General features: G+C 36.8%; 3 protein-coding genes across 5 annotated transcripts; 1 reads left to right on the plus strand and 2 right to left on the minus strand.

Annotated features, from left to right (window-relative positions):
• Positions 1-9157: 9157 nt before the first annotated feature.
• On the minus strand, positions 9158-10184 carry LOC103456382 (chaperone protein dnaJ 11, chloroplastic-like). The gene has a single exon (XM_008396099.4). It carries the CDS (start codon positions 10075-10077, stop codon positions 9610-9612), a length of 468 nt encoding a protein of 155 aa, XP_008394321.1. The 5' UTR covers positions 10078-10184; the 3' UTR covers positions 9158-9609.
• Positions 10185-17478: 7294 nt separating this feature from the next.
• LOC103456392 (DNA-(apurinic or apyrimidinic site) endonuclease 2) lies at positions 17479-21889 on the minus strand. The gene is made up of 9 exons (XM_008338677.4): positions 21614-21889; positions 21284-21493; positions 21101-21186; positions 20857-20972; positions 20666-20746; positions 19981-20181; positions 19639-19790; positions 18401-19080; positions 17479-17803 (listed from the first exon to the last, which is right to left on the minus strand). The coding sequence occupies exons 1-9, from the start codon at positions 21831-21833 to the stop codon at positions 17732-17734; spliced, it is 1818 nt and encodes a 605-aa protein (XP_008336899.3). The 5' UTR covers positions 21834-21889; the 3' UTR covers positions 17479-17731.
• Positions 21890-22518: 629 nt separating this feature from the next.
• On the plus strand, positions 22519-24679 carry LOC103400005 (transcription factor bHLH121-like). 3 transcript variants are annotated; one of them, XM_008338688.4, is made up of 5 exons: positions 22519-22876; positions 23044-23165; positions 23404-23531; positions 23631-24098; positions 24184-24679. In XM_008338688.4, exons 1-5 carry the CDS (start codon positions 22776-22778, stop codon positions 24334-24336), a joined length of 972 nt encoding a protein of 323 aa, XP_008336910.1. In that variant the 5' UTR covers positions 22519-22775; the 3' UTR covers positions 24337-24679. The 3 variants fall into 3 exon arrangements, with proteins under 3 accessions (XP_008336910.1, XP_028946410.1, XP_070664284.1); XM_029090577.2 differs by having other exon boundaries at positions 22559-22876; positions 23341-23531; XM_070808183.1 differs by having other exon boundaries at positions 22559-22876; positions 23341-23531; positions 24200-24679.
• The last annotated feature ends 1060 nt before the right edge of the window (positions 24680-25739 follow it).

The following is a 25739-nucleotide window of genomic DNA, read 5'->3' on the forward strand; positions in this document are numbered from 1 at the left end:
ATTTAAATTTGATATGTATTAATCCTAACTATCGTCGTCACATAAGCTAACTCAAGGGAACATCTATGTTTTGTATGGATGAACACTTTGAATATATAATATGAATCTACACAAATTGGATCACTTTGAAGTAATTATAAATTATTGCAAATTAATCAGTGCGGGGGTGTCTTAAGTTCATATATAATTAATAACAAGACGTATTTTAATGACAATCAAATTAAAGTCATACCTTATAAGAAAAAACCTGAAGAAGTTAGAAGACATCAATTTGGACTAAGCATCACACAGAAATAAAACATTTCCAACGCCAATTAGCAAGGGGTATTAGTATAAGATTTATGTAAAGTTGAAAGTAATGCACAATGTTTTCAACGTGTGTAAATGATCGATAATTGTGACCTCACAAACTAAATGGTGGTGAACATATTTGAACACGATTTCCAATTAGCTTAAGCTTAATCATTAGTCAATCACTTTAATATTCTGCTTATTTATAAACTCACGTTACTAAACTCGACAATCCACAAAGCTAGTTACAATTATACCTAATCGCTCGGAATGTGAATAGAGTGGCGAAATATAAGATAAGTTATAAGTTATAACGGATGCGTGAAACAAGTATATCTTTCTTAATTGTATTCAGAATTTTATCAATGATAAAAATAATAAATAATTTCAGCAACTAAAGAGTAACCCGAAACGATTTCATCCTACACATGCAGGTTGCATCATAACTCATATATTAGAGCGTTAAAAGTAGAAATTTTGTATACATGTCAAATAGTGATTTGTCACAATATAAATAAGAAATTTGATATATCATGAAAAAGGAAAGTAATAATTTGGCTTGGTAAAACTACAAAATGTTCAGATCTCTAATTTCTTTCTCCCCATAGCCCTTATGCAAAAGATTGGCCATATATACTTGTTTAATGCACTGACAATTTAGGGCTCATTTGAAAGTATTTTTAGAATAACTGAAAACACTTAATTTTAGTGAATTAATTTTGAACCTTCTATTTTCGTGTTCGATTCTCCATTCATTGTTTACCAAAAAAATTATTAGTTCTCTTTTTGATAATTTTTTTATCTATCTCTTCTTAATATATAAGTAAAAGATCTTAGGTTCGATTTTTGCTAATAACGAATTTGAACTACATTACTTATAAAGAAAGAAGAATATCATTAAACTGTAGTATTAAGTATAACCAATAAAATACAATTGAAAACATAAAGAAATGATTTTCCACTGGCATTGCACCCCTTAATTACATGCCAGATTCCACTTTAAACTTTTTCATTTTTTCTTAAGGTTCCTAACTTGTAATGGCCGACTTATACAAAACAACAGTAATAGCCGACAACCAATTTGCAACATTTTTCAATGATCGCCGACTTCCATATATCATAATATCCAATCTTCCTTCCCTCCAAAAAACAAAGGCCATTCGAAGATTGCGGTACCAATGATGAAAGGGAATATATATTCGTCGAGAGAAAGATATCCTAGAATTCTTATTAAAATAAAAGAATAACGTTAATTCTTAAATTGAAAGAACTCCAAAATTATAGAAAATATGTTGATTCGTGCTGGATTAAGTTCTCGAATCTAGCGTTGATTCCTTCTTGGATTAGGTTCCCGAAATAAGCATGTCAGTGAAGTTGGCGGGCTTCTCCCATTGATTCCAAAAAAGGATGATGGTGATATATTGAGTCTAAACTAGACTTCAATAGTAAGCATATTCTGATTCGCCTACTTGAGTCAATCAACTTGGAGTACAAGTAAACCGAGACTCAAAGAGATATACAAAACCTAGCCCAACAGAATCCTAACTTGATTTTCCCACACTAACACTATCTAGTAGAGAGTCCCATCAACAGAGGTGGAACATTGTTGTTATGGATATGGATTAAATCCAAGATTGGTGGAGAACAAGAAAATTCTCCAATCATTATCGTAGTATGCATCCATCTCCATCACAGCTCCCGGTTCACCACCATTAGCTACAACTCAATCTAGTCTTACCCAAATAGCATGGAATATTTAGAAAATTGGAATAATGTCAAGTTAATTGGTGGCATATATTGTAACATCCTACATCGCTCAAGGGAGTGGATCTTCTATGCCTTATATGTTCATGCCCACCTCCATATAGCACGAGACCTTTCGGGAGCTTACTGGCTTCGAATTCCATCGGAACTCCGAAGTTAAACGAGTTTGCGCGAGAGCAATCCCATGATGGGTGATCCACTGGGAAGTTCTCGTTGAGTTCCTAGAAGCAAAACCGTGAGGGCATGGTTGGGGCCCAAAGTGAACAATATCATGCTACGGCGGAGTCGAACCCGGGATGTGGTGAGGCATGGGTCGGGATGTGACAATTTGGTATTAGAGCCAATCTCTGGCTGGAAGTGTGCCGACGAGGACGTTGGGCCCCTAAGGGGGGTGGATTGTAACATCTCACATCTCCTAGGAAAGTGAATCATATATGCCTTATATGTACATGCTCACCTCCATATAGCACGAGGCCTTTTGGAAACTCATTGGTTTCGGGTTTCATCGGAACTTCAAAGTTAAGCGATTTCGCATGAGAGCAATCCCATGATGGGTGACCCACTCAGAAGTTCTCGTGTGAGTTCCTAAAAACAAAACCGTGAGGGCATGGTCGGGGCCTAAAGTGGACAATATCGTGCTACTGCGGAATCGAACCCGGGATGTGGTGGGGCTTGGGTCGGGATGTGACATAAATAAAGATATGGTTTCTATGGTTCTCTAGCTTCTAGTCGCTTTTAGATTCTTCTGTCTTTCTAAGTGGCATATCTATATTGTAGTTACAACTACAATGTGTCTGTGTCTGTGTGTGTGTATATTGTGGAACTAATTATAAAAGTGGGTGAGAGATAGGATGGGAGAGAGAAGAGCTCAAGTGTATGAGAATTGTGTCATCACCCCTTGTTTAGTACTTTATACTAATTATGATTGGTTTTCTTGTAAGGTTTTCTTGCTTTAGGTCTTAGGTTCGGTTCTTGCCAATGACAAATTTGAACCACATTATTGTTAGCAAGGTTCAACTCACCCCTCCGCATTAGTGTAGATAATATCATTTGTTCAAAAAAGAATTTAGTCTCCAAATCCTATTGGAATTTTACCTTAAGTTCATACAATCACATTCCTAATTAGTAATTCTATTAACAACAATATTGCTATTTGTATGTATGTATGTAAGTATGTGTGTGTGTGTGTATCTATCTATCTATATCTATATCTCTATGGAAATTACTTTGTTTCACCCTGTAAAACAAAACCAAATACAAGATTTCATACATTAGTTTTGTAATACAAGGGCTTAAATTCATGTAAATCTTCAAACACTGTCATGAATAATGATGTTTAATTAGAATTCATTTTGAAAAAATCATCGAAAAAGAAATAGCAATGAATTGAAATCTACGTATTTATATGAATATTAGAGAAATTACCTTTTACATATATTATCCTAACCGTTATCCCGCTCTCCCACGTAAGCTAACTGCAAAAGAACATGATTTTTATTTTTATTTTTTGTATGGATGAATGCTTTGGATCTGAAATGAATTGGTCATATAAAATGGATCTTTGAGTAACAAGAAGTATTTTGTTTATGGCAAACAAATAAACGCCATACCTTAGAGAACCTCAAAAGTCTGAAACCTCTTGCAACCAATTAGAGAAATAAAATATTTTCAACGCAAATTAGCCGGATATTAGTATAAGATTAATCGGTGATGTAAAGATTAATGTAATAAAGGCCATGCAGATCACTGTTTTCGACGTGCATAGATGATCAATAAAATTGCTTATTACTTAGTCAGAAGATCCCGATACCGGAATACTAAGTCTAAGCATTAGAATGTTTACTTAGTCAATAGTTCTTTCCTAATTATTTCTAGAACTTCTTCTTGTAAGAAAAAAGGAAAATTGTTTCTAGAATTTTTGTATACATGTTTCTCTGGAGTTAGTCTAAATTACATATTTATCATCGAAGAATCAAGAATTCCTTGACGACTTTTTGACAAAGAAATAAGAAGAAGATGGAAAATCGTAATGTATTTACTTTTCTACGTACATTATTTATGTCATTTCTAACCTAGGTGGTCAATATTCCAAACCAAATAAATTATATATTTTCCATTGAAGAAACAAGAAAGTGGGTTGTTATTATAATTTACGTTTTAAACTACTCAAATCATTGGTACTAAAATTTTTCCAGAAGAAGAAGAACCGCATATGAAGCCTTTAGTCATTGTATATGACTTCATGCCATACGTACGAAGCTGAGTAAAAGACGTTTTTTTTTTTGTTTTTTGAAAACTAGCTGAGTAAAAGACCTTGATCCAGAAGTAATTTATATGTATGTGGGTCGGCAGGTTCTCGGAATCACTGTTAGTTAAATCATATTTAAATAGATAGATTAAACTAATCAAGGTTTATTACCATATCTCCCTTCTTTTCTTTCGTTTATCTTCCAGTGGGTAAATGGTTGTTAATTATCACATACTTTTTTTTTTTTTTGCATACTCAGTGTGGCAATTGATTTTTTTGTTTTATTTATTTGTTATGATATATTTAAAAAATAATAATCAACTTACCAATCCCCACTGTCCCGTGAGGGTTTTTTTTGTGAATTTTTATTCATTTAATTTTTGAATTCTTAATAGGAGAAGGACAATTTAAGTATTACGAAAATTTCACTCTTTTTACCTTTCTGCTATATATATATAGGAATTTTGCTAAGTGAAAAAGAAATGCATTCCGGGTTTGTATTATTCTAGCTTATTACCCATTAACACCTAGTACATTCCACAACAAAGCTTATTACCCATTGACACCTAGTACGTTCCACAACAAAGAGGTCGAACATTGTTGTAGGAGATGGGGATTAAATCTAGGTAGGAAGCCCATTGAACAATTGTCCCTTTATATAGTGGTGCTATCTAGACATTTTTATCTTTCACACATTTATCTTAATTTTTGGCCATCTGATTAAATGAATTGAAAAGAATCAAACAATAAAAATTAACAGGGTGTATCTGAAAAGTTCTCTCAATTTTCGTTCATCAGATCGAATAAATTGATGAGCATTAATCAACATAAATTGTTATAAAATGTGTGAAAAGCAAAACAGAATGTGAAAAGCGCATAAGTTGTATATACTCACAGGGCTAGTTTACACCCATCTCCATCATACCTTCCGGTCCACCACCATTATCTACCAGTCTAGTCTAAAACCAAAACTAGCATGGAATTTTTGGAAACAATAAGATGTCCGGGCACCTAATTCCTAAGATATGGTTTCTATGGTTCTTCTAGTCTCTTATAGATTTATTCATCTGAAGCACTTCTAAAGAGGCTCGAAATCTAGTGATTTTACGAACAATGGAAGGAATGGAAAATTTGATTTATCTTAATCCTAACTATTATCGTCACATAAGCTAACTCAAGAGATCGAACATCTTTGTTTTGTATGGATGAACACTTTGAATATATAATATGAATCTACACAAATTGGATCACTAATTTTTATTTATTTGTTAATCTGTCATCTACGGGGGATCTCTCCTTCATTAGGGCCTGAATTAATTATAAATTATTGCAAATTAATCAGTGCGCGGGTGTCTTAAGTTCAAATATAATTAATTAAAAAAATATTTTAAAAGCCTTATAAGAAAAAACCTGAAGAGGTTTGAAGACATCAATTTGGACTAAGCATCACACAGAAATAAAATATATTTCCAGCGCCAATTAGCAAGGGGTATTAGTACAAGATTTATGTAGAGTAAAAGTAATGCACTCCCAGATCAACGTTTTCGACGTGCATAAATGATCGATGCAGGTGACCTCACACATCAAATGATGGTGAACGTATTCAAACACCGATTTCCAATTTGCTTAAGCTTAATCATTAGTCAATCACTTTAATATTCTGCTTATTTATAAACTCAAGATACCAAACTCGACAATCCACAAAGCTAGTTACAATTATACGTAATTGCTCGGAATGTGAATTTAGGGGCGGAATATAACAGGAACTTTAACAGATACATGAAACAAGTATATAGATCTTTCTTAATTGTATTTGGAATTTTATCAATGATAAAAATAGTAAGTACTTCAGCAAGTAATGAGATTTCATCCTACATTTGTAGGTCTCGTTATACCTCGTATATTAGAACGCTAAAAGTAAAAATGTTATATACATGTCAAACAATGATTTGTCACAGTATGAATAAAAAGCCAGGTATATCATGAAAAAAAGAAAGTAATAATTTCGCTTGGTAAAACTAGAAAACGTTCAGATCTCTAATTTATTTCTCCTCTTAGCCCTTATACAAAAGATTGGCCATGTATACTTGTTTAATGCACTCGGACATCTTTAGGGCTCATTTGAAAGTATTTTTAAAATAACTGAAGGGCGGACCACTTCCCGGGTCCACTCCACCACTGTAGCACGATATTGCCCGCTTTAGGCTTACTATTCCCTCACGGTTTTGTTTTTGGGAACTCACGAGCAACTTCCCAGTGGGTCACCCATCCTGGGAGTGCTCTGACCTCCTTCTCGCTTAACTTCAGAGTTCCTATGGAACCCGAAGCCAGTGAGCTCCCAAAATGCCTCGTACTAGATAGGGATGATAATATACATTTAAGGATCACTTCCCTGGGCGAAGTGGGATGTTACAATCCATCCCCTTTAGAGCAAGTCCACCCCTAAGGACTTTGCGCCAGCACCCAGCGCATTTATTGACTCAAGTGAACAGTAATAGACTGGAGTGAACAGTAATAGGCCAAGGCATCTCCACCCCTAAAAAAATGCGCTGGCACCTAGCGCATTTATTTGGTGTGTTTTTTTTTTTTAAGTTTATTTCGGATAAGATTTTTAACCAATTTCGGATAAAATTTCAAATAAACTTAAAAAAAAATACACTCTAAAATAAAATTACATACTCATCAAATAAACTTAAAAAAAACACACTAAAATAAAATTACATAAATTCATCAAATAAATTAAGGATGAGCTTTTTGGTATTTTTTTTTCACACAAAAAGTATATGAAAGCTTTGGTAGAAGGTCTAGAAAATATTGAAATGTGGTGTAAGGTGGAAGATGAGAGTTAGGTATTTATAGAAAAAAAATAATAACTTTTTTTTAAATTTTACTGTATTTAAAAAAAAAATATGTATTTTTTTATATTTTTAATTAATTTTAATGTAGTTAATTAATCTGGACCGTTGGATTTGAAAAATATTCAAATCCAATAGCCCAGGATCGGCCACGTGGCCAACGCCAGCAAATGGCCCAGCTTCTTGGTCAGCCTGTTTTGTGCTGGCCCAGAGACCATTTTGGGCTGGGTGCCAGTCTGTTTTGTGGGCTGGAGTGAATGGACAGGATCCCAGCCTATTTTTTGTGCTGAGTGCTGGCCTAATCCACCACCGGTGGACTTGCTTTTAGGGGCCTGACGTCCTCGTCGGCACACTTCTGACCATGGATTGGCTCTAATACCATTTTGTCACATCCCGACCTGAGTCCATCACATCCCGGGGTCGTTCCACCACCGTAGCATGACATTGTCCGCTTTAAACCCCAACCACGCCCTCACGATTTTGTTTCTAGGAACTCACGAGCAACTTCCTAGTGGGTCACCCATTGTGGGAGTGCTCTGGCCTCCTTCTCGCTTAACTTCGGAGTTCCTACTGAATCGAAGCCAGTGAGCTCCCAAAATGCCTCGTGCTAGGTAGGGATAGGAATATACATTTAAGGATCACTCCCATAGGCGATGTGGGATGTTACAATCCACCCATTTTAGGGGCCCAACGTCATCGTCGACATACTTCCGGTCAGGGATTGGCTCTGATACCATTTGTCACATCCCGGCCGGGGTCCACCACATCCCAAGCCCGTTCCACCACTGTATATTGTCCACTTTGGGCTTACCATTCCCTCACGGTTTTGTTTTTGGGAACTCACGAGCAACTTCCCAGTGGGTCCCCCATCCTAGAAGTGATTTGGCCTCTTTCTTGCTTAACTTCGGAGTTCCTACGAAACCCGTAGCCAATGAGCTCCCAAAAGGCCTCGTGCTAGATAGGGATGAGAATATATATTTAAGGATCACTCCCCTAGGCGATGTGGGATGTCACATTTTATGTTAGATTCTCCATTCATTTTTTACCAAAAAATTATTCATTCTCTTTTTGATATTTTTTTTATCAGTCTCTTCTTAATATATAAGTAAGAGGTCTTTGGTACCATTCTCATCAAATGCGAATTTGAACTACATTACTTATAAGGAAAGAGGAATACTACTAGACCGTAGTACTAAGTGGCACCAATAAAATTCAATTGAAAACATAAAGCAGTGATTTTCCACTGCCATTACACCCCTCAATTACGGATGAGGATTCTCTATGGATTCTCTTTGTGAGTATCCTCAAATCATAACCGTTCATCGTATATTGTATGATCAGTTTTCGTTAGGTAGTATTTGTGTTTAATTTTAAATAAATAATTTAAATAATTTATGATCGCACGATGTATAATGAATAACTAAGATATGAAGATTCATAGAATTTCTAGAATTTGATCCGGATAGGATCCAAATCCCTCAATTACATGCCAGATTCCACTTTCAACTTTTTAACTTTTTTCTTATGGTTCTTATCTTGTAATGGCCGAGTTATACAAAACAACAGTGATAGCCGACAGCCAGTTTGTAACATTTTTCAATGATCGCCGACTTCCATATATCATAGTATCCAATCTTCCCGTCCAAAAACGAAGGCCATGCGAGGATTGCGGTGCCAGTGATGAAAGGGAATATATATTAGTCAAGAGAAAGATTTTTTAGGATAATAGAATTCTTATTAAAATAAAAGAATAACGTTAATTCTTAAACGGTAAGAACTCTAAAAATCTTGCGTTGATTCCCTTGGATTAGGTTCCCGAAATAAGCATGTTAGCGAAGTTAGCCGACTTCGCCCATTGATTCCGAAAAAATGGTGATGGTGACATAATAAGTCTATAACCAGACTTCAAAAGTAGGCATATTCTGATTCGCCTACTCCGATTTTAAAAAATCATGATCCCACAAGTAACGTATCTCCAAGCACAATCTAGATTTCATAATTTAACATTACGAACAAACACTTCAAAACTTATCATCAATACCAATAGTAATACAAAATTGATTACCCATCAAAATACTGAGCTCCAATCTCTACATGTAAATTACTATCTATATACTGTACTTATGGTATATATTAATCCAAAATAAAAGCACAACTTTACAAAAATTAAAAATGTTGCCCCCCTTAATTATGCTACATAATTATAGTAATTATCAAACACTAAACAAGATTTTCAACTCTTTGACCTTCCCAATTTTTGGCGCTACTTCTTCTTCTTCTTGTTTAATGCCCGACAGACAAACAGCGATGTCATCCCGATCAATATGATCAATATAATCAACGGCTCTGATTGCACTATGTCACCTTTCGTATATTTACAAAATTACCGGTAATCTCGCGGATTAGTTGCTTTAATTTCGGAATCGTTCCACCACCGGGCGAGTCAACTCACTACCAGCACTGATCGGTCTCCCAGTTCCGGCGGGTGTAGTACCCGGAATATCCCGACGCCGAAGACAACGGGCGGCTACGCCGCATAAATTGCCGGTCGTAATCGGCGCGCTTTTGGGGATCTGATAGCGTGGAGTAGGCAGCGTGAATTTTCATGAACTCGTCGGCCGACGTGTCCTTGCGCTCGATCGCCGCCACGTCCGGGTGGCAAACCCGAGCCAATTTTCGGTACGCCGATTTGATCTCCTGACACGTGGCGACGGCTGGTATGCCGAGGATTTCGTACAGCGAGGTCATGGTTCGAGGGCGGAGATACGATGGCGTCTCGGCCTCAGCAGAAGCGTAAGTGGAGCCGGCGGCGAAGGCGCGAATCGGCTGAAATCGTACACGTGTCGACGTTTTAGGACAGGATGTGGCGGAGAGAATCGGAGCGGTGAGGAATGTGGTGGAGGATGAAGCAGAAAGCATGATACGGGGCGTTTTGGTACGCGGTTATGGAAATTGATTGAGGAGAGAGGGAGGGGAAGTGGGAGAGTGGTTTGGCTTTATATGTTGAGGGAGTTTGGGGGTGTTTGGATGCGGATATAGGTTGGGCCAGACCGGAGTTATAACTAGGTTTAAATATGGTGTTTGGTTAATGCTTATCCAGTTTGGCTGGCATTGATGCTGACTTGTCAAACATAATTATCCTATTTTTTATTTTTTATTATTTTTGGAAAATGATTTTTATTTTATTTTTGGTGGTCATAAATTGATAATAAACGGGAGTGGATGAGTTGTATTGGTCATTTGGTGTCCTTCCCTAAATTAGCTGATTGGCCCTTTTCCTTTGCTTTTTTTTTTCTTCCTTTTTCCATTTGGTAAGGCTGCCTTTGCAATCTTTGTAATTTAACTCTTATCGACTGATGTGATTGTGTTTCATTATAAAACTCGAATTAAATTAGATTTGTTATAAATTTTGTTTATTTATGTCCGATATTGTAATGTCACGAGTCTTATTATTTGGTGACGCAATACAAGCGTAGAGGCCTACAAACGTATGCCCTCGAAAAATTAAGTTTGCTTGAGTCCACCAGATTTTGAGAGAAAAGCTAAAAGTATAAACAACTTAAATAAGTTTGGGGAAGCTCATGGGTCTTGGGAATTAGAAACAACATTAATCCAACATAAAACGAAAGTTCAGCTTTTATTACAAAGTTTAAAATGCTAATTTGAAAGCTGATATCGAAATGCCGCGCTCTTTTCGGAAAGGTTTATGGGCCCAAATATAGCTTGGACTCCAAATTTATAAATTCCCGTTGCGTCTTTTTGTTTTTCTTTGGACCATTTCATCTTTAATCTTCTCGGCCATTTATTCAATATCATTTGGTCGTCACAAAAGACTTTGAAATTTCTTTTGTAATTATAAATTCATTATTGAGATCAATCTCGACTAAGCTTGTTTATTATAGTGTTAGCTTCTGTCTTAGTCAACTAAACCTAATTAGTCACATAACTAATAGTTACTTGGTGCAGAAACAGATTAATTATTTATGAAAAAACAAAAGGATGTAGAAAAAAATACCTAAACCATGCAAGGAAGCAAAGTATCTATTTAGAAAAGCAAACCTAAACTGACCTTCCATGAGTTTTAAATTAAGTTTTAAATTTTCTACTTCTATCACTGTTCTTCCCTCTGTATTGTCTCAATCTGTCCACTGTCCCTATAAAATGTTTTCTAATTGAAGTAAACTCTTATTAACCTCTTCCCTCTAAACTTTCAAAGTTTAATAACAACGTATATCATTATTTATACATTAGAGGCAAGATTCTAAAAGGTGTTGGGCGCTAGTCAGGCGGCATGCAAGATCTTGGCGTATAATGAGTGTTCATTCAAGTATTCAACAAGTCTCTTTCAATTTATTGAAAAAGTAAAATGCAAATTGAAAGTTATCTATTTTATGTCTAAATAAAAGTAGTGATCTAGGCAGACTAGGTGGGCTAGGCGAGTGCCTAGGTAAGTCTAGGTGCTCTTACTTAATTATTAAACGCCTAAAGATTAATCAAGGCAGTATCTAGCTGCCTAACGTTTAAACGAAGTCTGTACGAGATTCGAGAAAATCGAACCCTAAGTCTATCGTATCCCATTAGCTTTTAAGCAGAAGCCATCAAGTAGTGGTTGTAAAGGGTATCCTTTTATTCTTTCTCTTTAATAATCCCATAATGTTGATAATTTGGGTGACATTGCCAGAGTGAGGGGATCGCTCATGCCTTCTAGAACCAACAGAGAATGGATATAAAATGCACCAACCAAAAGAACTAACAACAAAAATTAGACAATGGAAAGTAATGGTGGTTGCATCTTATGTGTGTCCTCCAAACCAAAGCACAAGAAATACTATAAAAAAGTATATGGAATAAAGGCTCATGATCTCTTTCCTACCTACTATAAACAAAATATCCTCCCCAAAATGGGATCGAGATTAACTTTGGATCTTTGTGTCTGGAACACAATGACTAAGAGATTTGAACTGTTCAAGTTTTTGAATTTTTGTGAAGTAGGCCAATAGAATAGACTAATAGGGGGCATAGAATTGAAATTGAGCAGTCCAAATTTTTTAATCTTTGTGCTCCGAACACAGAGATCCGGAAGTATTAAGGACGTTTTCTTCTAGACAACATTTTGACAAAAATAAAAGATAAAAATCTTTTGGACAAAATAATTTCAGTGAGTGGTGTAGTCACGGGTCCTCACTTCTCATTGTAAGTGTGTTGCCCTTACAATTGGGTCATAATTCTATGCATATGACTAATGCTTGAGGGACTAAATTTGCAAACGAAATGATGTGTCACTAATAGGAAATAAGCACGTTAATCAACACTTAAGTAATAATTCGATCATAAACTACCATGACATTTGGTTTGCAAATTTGATTTTAAAATTTGGTCTCCCTAGCATTATCCTAATTGAAAATTAAGGTTTGACACACAATGGAGTTAAATTTAGTTAGATATATTAATTATCTTTTTTAATACAAGCATTATTCTACACTAAAAGTGAAAAAAAAAGAGGATTTTAAACCCGAATCACGAGAGTTAAAGAGAAAAACTCTAATGACCAGAGTAATCCGTCACTCGCATATATTAGCTGTAATTGAGTGGCAAAAACAAAACCATAGAATAATGGATAAATGCTAGCTGCAATCAACAAATTAAGAGGCCAAATCCATTTACAAATGGCTTTGAGTATTTCGGTCAACACAGGATCTAGAACCTTTCATGTAGATTTACTAGCTAGTTGCCTCAGCAGCTCCTCCCACCCCATATAAATTTCAAAGGTAATAAAAAGTGATGTGAATTTTGGTAGCTTTTTTGCTAGGAAGAGCCACTTGACCAAATTGTCTGTTGTTTTGCTTGTCTCAAGCTTGAGTATACGGTCTACATACATGAACCCTAAAATATCTATGTCATAAGTCCAAGGGCCAAGTGTATGGTATCCAAAAAAGAGTATAATGACCCCTTCTCCAAATTGTGGATAAAGTTGTGTACAACTGGTTGCGATGAGGAACTGAATACACTGACTTACATAACAGAAATGTTAAGGCGACGTTTTAAATCAATTATTTGATGTTATGTGAAAAACTTAAACATGTGACGCTGTGTTATTTGCTCAAGATACCACAACAGTGTTCTGATGAATGTAGATGAGTTATTCTCATTGAATATGGGACATTGATATGTTCAACGATTTTGCCAGATTATCATACATCCGGTACAACAAACCAATAACAAAGTTACACGCTAAATCAAATCAGTACGAGTCACATGTCCTCCTTTGCTTTCATCCGAAAATATATAGGAAAAAGTTTAGCTGTCACATGAATTATAGCCCTCGTCTTTCCCCTTATCCTTTGAACTTTCTTAGCCTGCCAAAAGTTTCAATGAGTGTCACATCTCCCCACACTCATCCACACACACACCCTTCGTTAATTCTGCCAATTAATAGGGGCCCAAAACCAAACCAAAGTTTCGAAGAATAAAGTGGAATAATGTCCAAAATCTAGATTGCCAAAGTTTTTTTTTTTTTTTTTTTTTTACATAAATAATAGTTTGATACTATATAAAAACAATAATTAAAAAAACTAAACTGATGGGTGTTGAACCTGCCCATGGGGCCTAGACCTTAATTAGATCTTAATTAAATCAATAATTAAATCAACATGATGGCCAAACCGAGTACCTAAAATTTTTAAGGTCCAATTAAATTAGGGAATTTTAACGAAAAGTTATTGGTACTGTTCATTTTAACGAAAAACCATATTTTTACACTAAAAAGTCAATCCTAGTACTATTTACTTTACTCTTTATTTTGTCATTATCGTTAAAACTCAAAGTTTTCAAGTTATTTTCATTAGTTTTCCTATTAAATTAAGATTGAGTTGCATATATCCCTATCCAATTTCCAATTATCCAATAATATTTCTTCTTCTCCTGATAACTCCAAAACCTTGAAAGTTCAAGCCAATTTGGGAATCCCTATCCCTTATGCCATCATTTGAGAAGGACATCAATACTTCTTGTGGCCAGAAAAAACCTTCTCATTCAACTATTGCATGCCCTTAGAAATTAGTCCTGTGATCCTTGACAGTGATCTAAAACATATCTTTGGGGTTTAGGGTTTGATCATAATTCATGCTGATGTGTTTTGAATTATCATATCATTATCTTCTAAGGTTGTCATAATTTGTTATCGATCACGATCATTGGACTTTGTTGATTTACCCCCCAATCAATTTTTGTTGGAGGAAGTTTAATAATTTTTTATTGTATGGGGGTTGCAATGATTCGTTTGTGATGTTGATTTCGACGTTTAATACGCGTCTTGAGTCTAGTGATACTTTTCTTCTAAACGTTGGAAGAAACATTAAACTCGAATCTCTGCTCATGGTTGATTATAAAAACACAAGAAACTAACATATTTGATCTTTCTTCCTTCTTATCGACAAATAAGAAGGAATAGTACAATAATACATGACATACTGAGGCAATGCATAATTAATCTTTTGAAAAATGCTAGCTATCTCCTCCATTTGATTTCTCCTCTTTACCTTCTATATACGGCTTATTTTTAGCTAACTCAATTTTATTCTCACTTTGCTCCTTATAACTTAAAAAGTCACCACTTTGCTCCCTTAAACTCAATGTTCGCTCAATTTTGCCCCTTGGAACTCAATTTTGATCTTATGTTGCCCCCTCAAACTTGAAAATTGTCTTTATAAAACTCAAAATTCACTCCACATTGTCTTAGATCAGTTAATTTCTTATCTAGGTTTAATTTGGGTGCGCTAGGCTAATTAGTTTTATTTTTATTTTTTTCATCTCTTCAGCTTCTTTTAAACTTAATATTATCTGATTGTTAAATGTTAAGGTGTAATGGAGATTTATAGTCAAATTTATTGCACATGTGACATATTCTTATTGGGTGTTAAGTCTCACATGTTTCAAGAGGCGACCTATAAGTTTTATAGAGAAAAGAGAGTCCACAAGTCAAAGTGGAACAAATTTAGAGTCTCAAAGAATAAAGTAACTATTGAGTTACAAGGATGGTTGAAATCAAAATGAAGTTCTAGGGACAAAGTGAAATCAAACTGACTTATGAGTTATAGGAACGAATTTTGTGTTTTAAAGAGTAAATTGATGACTTTTGAATTATACCACATATGTCTAAAACTAAAATTCTAATATTCTAGAAACATCAGAATATCAAACTCAAATCTTTGTTGGAGGAAGTCTAAAACTAAAAATTGAAATCAAACTTCAATTTTTATTGGAGGAAGTTTAATAATTTTTTATTGTATGGGGTTGCAATGATTCGTTTATGAGGTTGATTTCGACGTTTAATATGCGTGTTGAGTCTAGTGATACCTTTCTTTCTAGATGTTGGAAGAAACATCAAACTCAAATCTCTGCTCCTCCTGATTGAATATAAAAACACAAGAAACTAGCAAATTTGATCTTTCTTCCCTCTTATCGACAAATAAGAAGGAATAGTGCAATGATACATGACATACTGAGGCAACGCATAATTAATCTTTTGAAAAATGCTAGCCTTCTTCCCCATTTGGTTTCTCCTCCTTACCTTCTCATTTATATATGGCTTATTTTTAGCCATTCTTTTTGGAACCAAGGTATTAAATATCGATGATATCGGAAATATCGGTAGTCCGAAAACACGGAAATATCGATAGAAATATCGGGATAACATCGATATCGATAAAAATAATATGGAAACCACGAAAATTGTAAGAAAAACTTGGAAATTTTTATTGAAACTTTGCAGGATGTTTATTTAGTTAATTATCTATTAGTTTATCATAAAAAATTGGAAGGAAATGCATTGCATGATGGATTTAACATTATCAAGTTGATTATATAATGAGCTGGCAAACATTGTGAGTGTAGAAAATTGTATCATTCCTAAAAGCTGTAAAAGTTGAATTATTTAGATGCTTTTCTTTTCTCACACCGTCACACACCACCTACACACACACACGCGCCACCGACACACACACACACAGGGATCACACACGCACACCACACACGCACAACAACACACGCACACAGAGACATCAGTCGTCTCTGGATCCTTTTCTCTTCTCCCTCTCCCTTCTCCCACATGGCCTTCTCCACCTCCCTCGCCTTCCTCCTCGTCTGCTTCTTCCGCCTCGTCGGCGAACCCAGGAACTCTCTGGCGAGTTCTCTTGATCCTTCTCCGCCTTCCTCACCGATCCCACCGACAACAACCCCACCTCTGTCGTTGACTCCAACGACGACCACCACGACCCCCAATCGCCCCCAAACCCCAACCTCAACCTCCACAACCATCCATTATCCTCCTCCCTCCGGAGCCTACCCCGCCGGTGCCGCGCTCGCCTCCGTCTCTGTTCCACGTTTGCTTCAACCAAGACCACGCCTGCTTCACCGTGGGGACAGACCACAGGTTCTGGATCTACAACTGCAATCCATTCTGAGAGCTCTTTCGCCGCGACTTCGACAACGGCAGAGGAATCGGCGTCGTTGAGGCGCAGATCTTGGGTCTGAGCCTGGATTGCAGAGAGAGATATGGGCAGCTGGGACGACGCAGCCTCGGCTGCCTTTCTGATGACGGAGCTACAACGACTTTTTTGATAATATCGAATATATCGCGATATTATCGTGATATTTTGACGATAATGAGACGAATACGTGGGAAAATATCGGTGTCTCTGAAAAACGATAATATCGCCGATATTATCGATATTTTAGTCATTGCTTGGAACTTAATTTTAATCTCACTTTACTCCTTATAACTCAAAAGTTACCACTTTACTCCCTTAAACTCATAGTTCGCTCCACTTTACCCCTTGGAACTTTATTTTGATCCAATGTTGCCCCCTAAAACCTAAAGTCGTCTCTATAAAGCTCAAAATTCGCCCCACATTACCTTAGATCTGTTAATTTCTTATGTAGGTTTGATTTGGGTGCGCCAAGCTAATCAATTTCTTTTTTATTTTTTTTCATCTCTTCAATTTTTTTTTAACTTAAAATTCTCTGATTGTTGAATATATAATAAAATAGAGTGAAAGTGCACCCTGAAACCAAGGGGGTTCTAACTAACAAGTGAGTCCTCTATAATCAAATTATTACATATGTGGAATAGTTTTAATGGGTGTTGAGTCTCACATGTGTTTCAAGAGGCGACTTATAAATTTCACGGAAAAGAGAGAGTTCACAAGTCAAAGTGAAACGATTTTTGAATTTCAGGAAGTAAAGTGATGACTTTTGAGTTACAAAGGGTAAAGTGAAATCAAAATAGAATTCGAGGGGGTGTAGCTAAAAATACACGTCACGTGCGCCCGAAACTAAAATTCTGATATTCTGGAAACAAATTTCTTTCGTGTAACACTGCAATCAATTCACTAACAAGAAAATACTGCTACATAATACAACAAAGGAGCTTATGCCGGAGACAATATTTCAAAAAGAATCATTTTAATTACAAAATTTTCCATACCGAGATGGTCAGCACTACATCGTCCCAATAAGTAGGCCGGAAACTAACAGCACGGCATCCATTATCACCTGGCATGACCGATCACCACCATCATTTCTGTCGAGGTTTTGAGGAAGCCCATTTGAAATAATTACAATTTGCTTCAGGATTAGATGCAGGTCCCTGTGGGAAGAACAAAAAGAATGCCACTAGTTAGTTCCTATATCATCTACCTTGCCTTCTGCTATTCCACATAAACAAACATTACTCTTGAGTAGACAATTAGATACAGGAGGTATGAATTCGAAATACATATTTTGGATATCATCGTCTTTTCTAATCAACTGCAAACTTAGCTCGAGCACATATAAACTTCGTGATATCTGTTGTTCGTATGAAGCTTGCAACTGTCAGATGCCCAATGACTTTTTCATCCTAAGTTCTAGGTTCTAACTATGGAAGGAAAACTAGTTAAAAGGTTGATGGAACTACAAAAAAATCATCAGATGTTTTCCACTATTATAACATCAATTGAATCTGACACGTACAAAATAATGGAAAGAAAGGAGCAATGCGTTTATAGATACTTGTCCTTTGTCCATACTTCACTGCCATACACTTGAATTCATAATTTCAGCAGACATCATAATATCGAATCATGCTTAACCTTTGTTTTCCTTAATTACATGCAAAAGTTTTATTTCATTTTCTTTCAGTTTTACTCTTACTCCAATATCGTATATTAGAAACTTTTTCAAATTAAAGTTAACAAAAACATACCTCAGCACGTGCACAGACATAAAATCTGCGTCCAAAATTAGGACCTCGCTTCCTCACAACCCGAGCAACACAAGGTTCACTATGACGCTTGCAAAGTGGTATGCTATTCTGCATGACTTGCTGTAACCTTTGCCACTCCAATAACGCAAAATTATTCTTCTCTTTGTCCAAAGAGTAGACATCTACTTCATCGCTATCCTGAATTGATGCACTTGAGTTCAGTTCACACTGCTTGGGACTGCCACTTTGATTTTCTGGTACTGGAGTTTCATTTGAGAGATGATTAGAATCTGGAAAATTTCCCTTACTAGAAATAACACTACTGCTGCTCACACTGTTGCTAGTGATCGGACTTTTCTGGAAAAATGACCTCAATGAGAGTTGGGAGCTCCTTTTTGCTTTTTTCTTAGCTTCATTGCTGCACATTGTTTTTTTACGTTCACCACCTAATGTTACCAAGGTGTTACAAGTGGCCTCATTAGCAAAAGTGCTTGAATGCTCGTATATTTTTGAACATAGAACTTCAGAGTTTTGGCTCGAAGAACAGGAGTCGCCACTAGGTGCACCGGGTGTGCAACATTGGTCAGGGGATATTCTTTCTCCCTCAGTGGAACTCTCTTTAATGAAATTTTCATCCGTAGTAACTTGTTCAGCAGCTTGTCTTTTAATTAGTAACGACACTGCACAGGACAAAGGGTTCAGTCAACTTTGAGTAGGCATAGAGAACAAGTAGCTTCAAGAGAACAGGTTAGATTAAATTGACAGATGATGGAAGTGAGAGTAAGAGACCATACAGCATCCACATGGGGAAGTATGAAACTGCGACATATTAGTAATTAAGTGAGAAACATCTAATTCAAGTAGTTTTGTTTTCTCTATTTTATTATGAGACTCGTAAATATTAAACATCTATTTACATAGATACAATTTTCTAAATAAACACCAAAGTTCCAAACTTATCCCAATCTAAAAGCAGTTGAAGATACAATATTCCACTAACCCAAATCATGTTAAACACAAGCTACACAACAAACCCTTAATATATTTGATCAATTAGTAATGCTATTATATAACCAAATTCAATAGACAACTAAACACAAGTTGAAACAAGGAACCAAGTTCCTCTAATTTTCAAGTGTGCATAAAGGGTTTATCATTTCTGTCCTTGCACATTTCACAAAAATGTTTATACAGAAACATCTAAAATAATCAGCAAAAGGGAGACTATAATTTCATACCAATGGTTTGTTGGAGACCTCGAACCATTGGAATGTATCTAGCAGATAAAGATGGGGTGCTATGCTGGGAAACACTAGGAATTTCCAGTAAACTTGTGTAAACTGGAGCATGATCAGAGCCTTCGAGTTTGATGTTCTGCCCTCCCTTCCACCTGCGGGCAGGGAAAGCGGTCAAAGTAACATCCTAACACCCACAGACATGTTTCACCTACATACATGTACCACATGCATGCATTTCAACATTACCTACTGTTGCATAATCCCAAAAGCAAAATTAATACAGGATGACATCCATTCATGGGCTGCACACACACAAAAAGCAAGCATCTATGTATCCTATACCTCAGTGAATTTCCAGGTTTCCACCGTTTAAATTGTGTCAATATGTCACATTCCTTGACATGGCAAGTTACAAAGTTATGGCTTTGCAAGTCCTGCTCTTGGTGTAAGCATACCCCTGCACACAGAATGTGGTCGATTCTAGAGCCATAATTAAATTCTTCAGCACCTGAACTTTGTGACCAGCATGTGTATGCTTCTCTTCTGTACGGGAGAAAAAACACAACATTCAGACAAGGTAACACCAAAACATGGACAAACACTTTCAAGTTTCAAGTAACAATGAATGCGAGACCCAAAACATTAGAATGATGTCATTTAGTTATTCTGACAGTTAAAGAGGAAAAGAGGATAGAGAGAGGAAAACATGGTACGTTGACATATGACAGAAATTTACTTTATACAGTAAAACATTTTTAGCTAATGATCTCAGACAAAGATGATGTGATTAAACCACAAAAGTAAAACATGAAGTTGAATGGGTACTCACGAACTCTAAAGCGGTATAAATAATGAAGGATATATCGTACAATAATAACTTCAAATCACTCAACATACATCTGTAACCACTGGCAAAATATAACTCTAATGATATCAAAACTCGAGTTTGCACAAAAACAAAACAAACGGATGTTGGTCGAGTAAAATATACTAGAAGTCTAGAACTCCTATTGAGTATAAGCTTTACCTATCAGGATTCTTTGCCCTGAAAACATCAAAGAAGGAGCCTCCATTTTCCACCAACATCGATCTAAACCATCTTCTAAATCTACAAGGTAGATTTTCTCAATATATTAGGTACTGAACCCCACTTATGAAACTTTGCATAAAATTACATGCACAGATAACCACTCCATAGAGATCAAGCAAGCATCTTACTGGTTGTTCTCAAAATCTGGTTGCGCATCACAACGGTCTAATGAAGTGGGTGCAATGTTAAGATCACCAACAACAAATATCCGCCTCCCCTGACGCAGGAGAGACTCCCACCTTTTCTACAACAAAAATCAACATTAAGAAAAAAACCCAAAGAGAATAACAATTCTAACTTTCGCATACTAAAAACAAAAAAGAAACTGAACACAATGGCAACTTAAAAGATTAAACGGGTCATTTTGGTTACCTCTAAGATCTTGAAAAACTTTAACTTAAACTCGATCCTTTCCGTATCATCACCCCCCGCTCGAGGCCCATACAAATTGAAGAGAACTACACACCCATTGTCATCATAAAGCTTTAAACTTTCTCCAACAAAACGAAATCACAGAGACTCGAACTTAAAGCATGAAGCTAAGGCAAAACGTACCAAAATGCCCATGATCCGTGATAACACAACGCCCCTCGCCATCAACCTTCAGTAGCTCATCTCTCGAAAACTCCTCAAGCCCCTCCGCAACCGCATTCATTTCTCCTTTCCCACTGTCAAGAACCCCAGTGAATCCTTCCTCGGCCACCACCGGCAACGCCACTTCGTCACTCGAGAACGCCGAATTCACCCGGCAAAACGTCGCCACACCTTCACCGAACCACATTTTACGCAAAAAAAAAAAAAAAAAAATCAATCAAAATTCGAAACTAAGGTGCAAAATTTGAAGAGTGTAGTGTGGGCGGTTGAGGAATTTCAACAAATAATTACCGGAGTACCCGGTGCGGCCTCTTTCGGAGGTGCGGGTGCAGGAGAAAAAGGACTCGTAGCCCTCCGCCATGACCAAGTCGGCGGTCAATTCCTGCCGTCGCAGCTTGGTTTCCTGGAAGCAGATGACGTCGGCGCCCAATGAATTCAGCAATTTGAGCAGAGAGCCGAACTGGGCAATGCGCGGCCGCAGACCGTTCACGTTGTACGTCACTATCTTCATCTTCTTCCTCTCTTCTGTTTGGAAACCCTTAACCGGCAATTTTCAGAATTTGGAGGTAAAAGAAACCGGAGGTACGTCTAATGCGACGTCGTTCCGAAAAGCCGTGGTAATTTTAGCGATTTCCCTCCGAGCTTGTACCGTATTGTCGATTTGGCCCCTAAAATTTTATTTGGCCAATTTTCCTCAATCAATTACTTTAAATTACCAATTTTTACCCATAACTTTTCCGTCATGTTCATCCACATTCCATCAACTTTTGTTTTGTGTAAAAAAAAATTCACTAACGTGTCGCTAATTTTTATCGCAACTTAGATAAACAAAAATTAGAAGAAATTGACATTAAAATGACGTGAAGGGAAAAACTAGATGGAAGAAACATGTCAAGTTGAAGAGAAAAATCAACAAAATAGTCTTTATAAAATTATCAATTTCGAGATATCTTAACGAAACAAAATGTATCAGTCTTTGTCACTTAAAACGTAAGAATTTCAACATTTCGAAGTAACTTTTTAGTTTGACACGTGGTACGTAAATAGAGAACAAAGGGCCTATAAGAGTTGAGGCAAAAGTGGTTTCAATTGTTACTAGTTTAATTCTTTGAGTAGAAACGCAAAAAAAAGTTAAATAGTGATGTCATTTTGTGAAAGAGGTCCAAACATCAAGGGTATATTTGTTATCTCACTCTAAAACAATTTTAATAAGAAATATAAAATTCAATAAAAAAAGGGGGAAAAAAAATAAAAAATCCTTATCCGAATCGGAGTGGCATCCATTTCTCCCTGTGGTGGATTTTGCTGTGGAAAGCAAGCTGATATTAGTGTTCAATTTTGTATCTTTGTGATTCCTCTCTCTTTCTTCCCCCAATTTCTTCAATTTGCAGTCCAATTTCTTCAATTTGCAGTGAAGAACAAAACCCTAGCCTCAAAAATTGACCCCAAAATCATGGATCATTGGAAATCCGACGATTTCTCAGCTGCTTCGGCTCCTTCTTCTACTCAACCTCTCCCCTGCGGTCGCCCCCACAACTCCAACTCCGATTCCAGGTTCCCCTCTCTCTCTCTCTCTGTAGATTTGATTGGTTTGTTTGAATTCAGCAATTGAATGATTGTTTGATTGAATAATTTAGGAAAAAAAATACAAAAATCATTGATGGGTATGAAGCAGATGAAGTTAAAGTTTTGATCTTTACGGTTCGATTTTGTGTGGGCAGGCAAAGACTTGATGTAGAAACGAAGGACCCGATTGTTGCCAGAAAAGTTCAGAAAGCAGACCGCGAAAAGTTGAGGAGGGATCGACTCAATGAGCATTTTTTTGAGTTGGGCAACACATTAGGTATATTTTAGTTGCTGCTCTCTGCTATTCTTTCTGTCATAATTTTCCGGGAATGGCGTGTTTAAACATCGCAATTTGTGTTTGAAGACAAGCAATGTTATCTTGCTAGATAGTTTGACATGAACTCGGATTACATATTTTGATCAACGGTCTTGCTAATTCGCTATGTAGTTAGTTCATGGTGCACGTGCCCTAATTCTGAACAAACATGGACGCCCTTGTTATGTTGGAAATGCAGATCCGGATAGGCCCAAGAACGATAAGGCAACCATCCTTACCGACACAATTCAAATGTTGAAGGATTTAACCACTGATGTCAACAAACTAAAGGCCGAGTGTTCTGCACTTACTGATGAATCCCGTGAGGTGAGGTGATGTTACTGTTAATGTGTATTATCCTGTGGTTGTAACTTGTGAGGCTGATTATATGCTAATGTTATCGGAATTCTTGTTTATTACAAGCAGCTAACGCAGGAGAAGAACGAGCTAAGAGAGGAGAAGGCATCTTTAAAATCTGATATTGAAAATCTAAACGTTCAGTATCAGCAGAGACTGAGAGTGATGTTTCCATGGGCTGGCATGGATCCTTCTGTTGTTATGGCTCCACCTTACTCATATCCAATGCCTGTGGCTGTCCCTTCCGGCCCAATTCCCATGCACCCATCACTTCAGTCGTATCCTTACTTTCAAGCTCAAAATCCTGCTGCTATGCCCAATCCCTGTTCAACTTTTGTGCCGTATCCAGCACCTGCCAATCCTCCTGTACAACAGCCATCACCGCTGTATGCATCCATCTCCCACCTTTCAAGCAAGCAAGATTCCAGGAGCAGATCATCAGATCATCAAGGGGGTAGCACTGCCGAAAGGTGTGATGACTCCAACGATGTGGCAACAGACCTTGAACTTAAGATGCCAGGATCTTCAACACCACAGGTTAGTTGTAACTTTTTAAGTTATAAAAGCAGCAGAAATGCTTTATGCATAGAAGATGCAAAATTTACTGAATGGGGTTTTACAGGATTCATCTTCTGCAGTTAAAAAGGCCAAGCAATCACAGAGGAAAGATAGGAGTGTTACAGATGGATGCTCATCAAGTAGGCATTCTACATCTCAAGTTGTTCAGGATAGCTCCTCCAACAGCGTAGGTGACGTCCCTAAGCCTAACAAATGAAGTTTCAGTGTCTGTACTTCTGACTTCATCGAACTGCTAACATTGCAAAAGCCTGTTCTTTCTGTGAAACCCGGATACCCAACACCTCCAAAGTCGAAGACTTCAGTATCCAAGCAAGTAAGGGTTTTCTTTGGCTAGTCACAAGTTTTCTCAGCATCATCAATCATAAGGTTGGATTCTGCCTTTCGGTAATTTCTAGGGTAGCCTGAAAACTGTTTTTAATTGTTCCAATCCCATGCAGACTCAAACCCACTGATTGATAATATAGAGGTTTATCTATATGTAAATTATTGTGATCGTCACCTCTATCAAGTAAATGAGCACTACAAAATATACTTGATTAGTATAGCCCCTTTGACAGCCCTTAATGTTAGTGAGGAACAGTTTTATAGAAAAAAAACTCTTCGCCCCTATCATTGGTCCCGATGATTACAGTCGGGTGCAATAACAGTTAGTGGAGGGGTTGTTTTTCTTCAAAATGTTGCTGTTAAGCGTTTTCCTTCCATTACTAAAAGGATGTTTGGGAAGGCATACCAATTGTCCAATTTCATAGGGTTGAGTAAGGAACAGAGATCTGTACTTGTTCAATGTCGTTGACGATCGGACGTGTGGGGCAGGGGTGGTAGGAACCGCGAGCGGAGAGCTGCTGCATCGGCGGAGTAACCTTGCCATGACATTATATTGTAGACATATGTTCTTTAGAGATGGGCACTTGTAACTCTTCTTGTTATATTTCTCTTTCCTGACAGAGATGAAGTGGTTGGTTGGGAGGGCGAATTTCTCCGATGGCTCTTTTGGCGTTTTATTTGTGGGTATTTTTTAGGGAACTTTAACAAAAAACATCTGGTACTGTTCATTTTAACAAAAAATCATATTTTTACACTAAAAAGTCAATTTTGGTATTATTTATTTTACCATTTATTTTGTCATTTTCGTTAAAACTCAAAGTTTTCAAGTTCTTTTCATTAATTTTTCTTATTTTTTTAACTATCTATTTTATTTTACTTTAATAAATTTGATATTAGGGTGCAAAGAGATGTTTAAAAAACTAAATGGTGTTTAGTGAGGGCAGTTTAGGAATTAATGTTGGCTGTAGAGATACTACGGTGGTTAAAACAAATAGAATACGAGCATAAAGAGTAAGTTGGGGGTAGAGATACAAAGCATGAGTTCAAATAAAACCGATTTTTTTACATAGTACCAATAAAGCTGTGGTTGGGATCTTTGATAATATCATAATAGCACCGACACCACCATTTAAGCTCCTCCATCCAAGTCCCGTCAACATTCAATTTAAACTGACTGGTTGTGGAACAATGGTTAACACTTGTTAAGTACAAAGGAAACGAAAGAGAGACACAAAGCAACAACGGAGAAGATGATTGATCACGTATGTTCATCTT

Source organism: Malus domestica, chromosome 02 (genome assembly GCF_042453785.1).
Source record: "Malus domestica chromosome 02, GDT2T_hap1".
Lineage (NCBI taxonomy): Eukaryota > Viridiplantae > Streptophyta > Magnoliopsida > Rosales > Rosaceae > Malus > Malus domestica.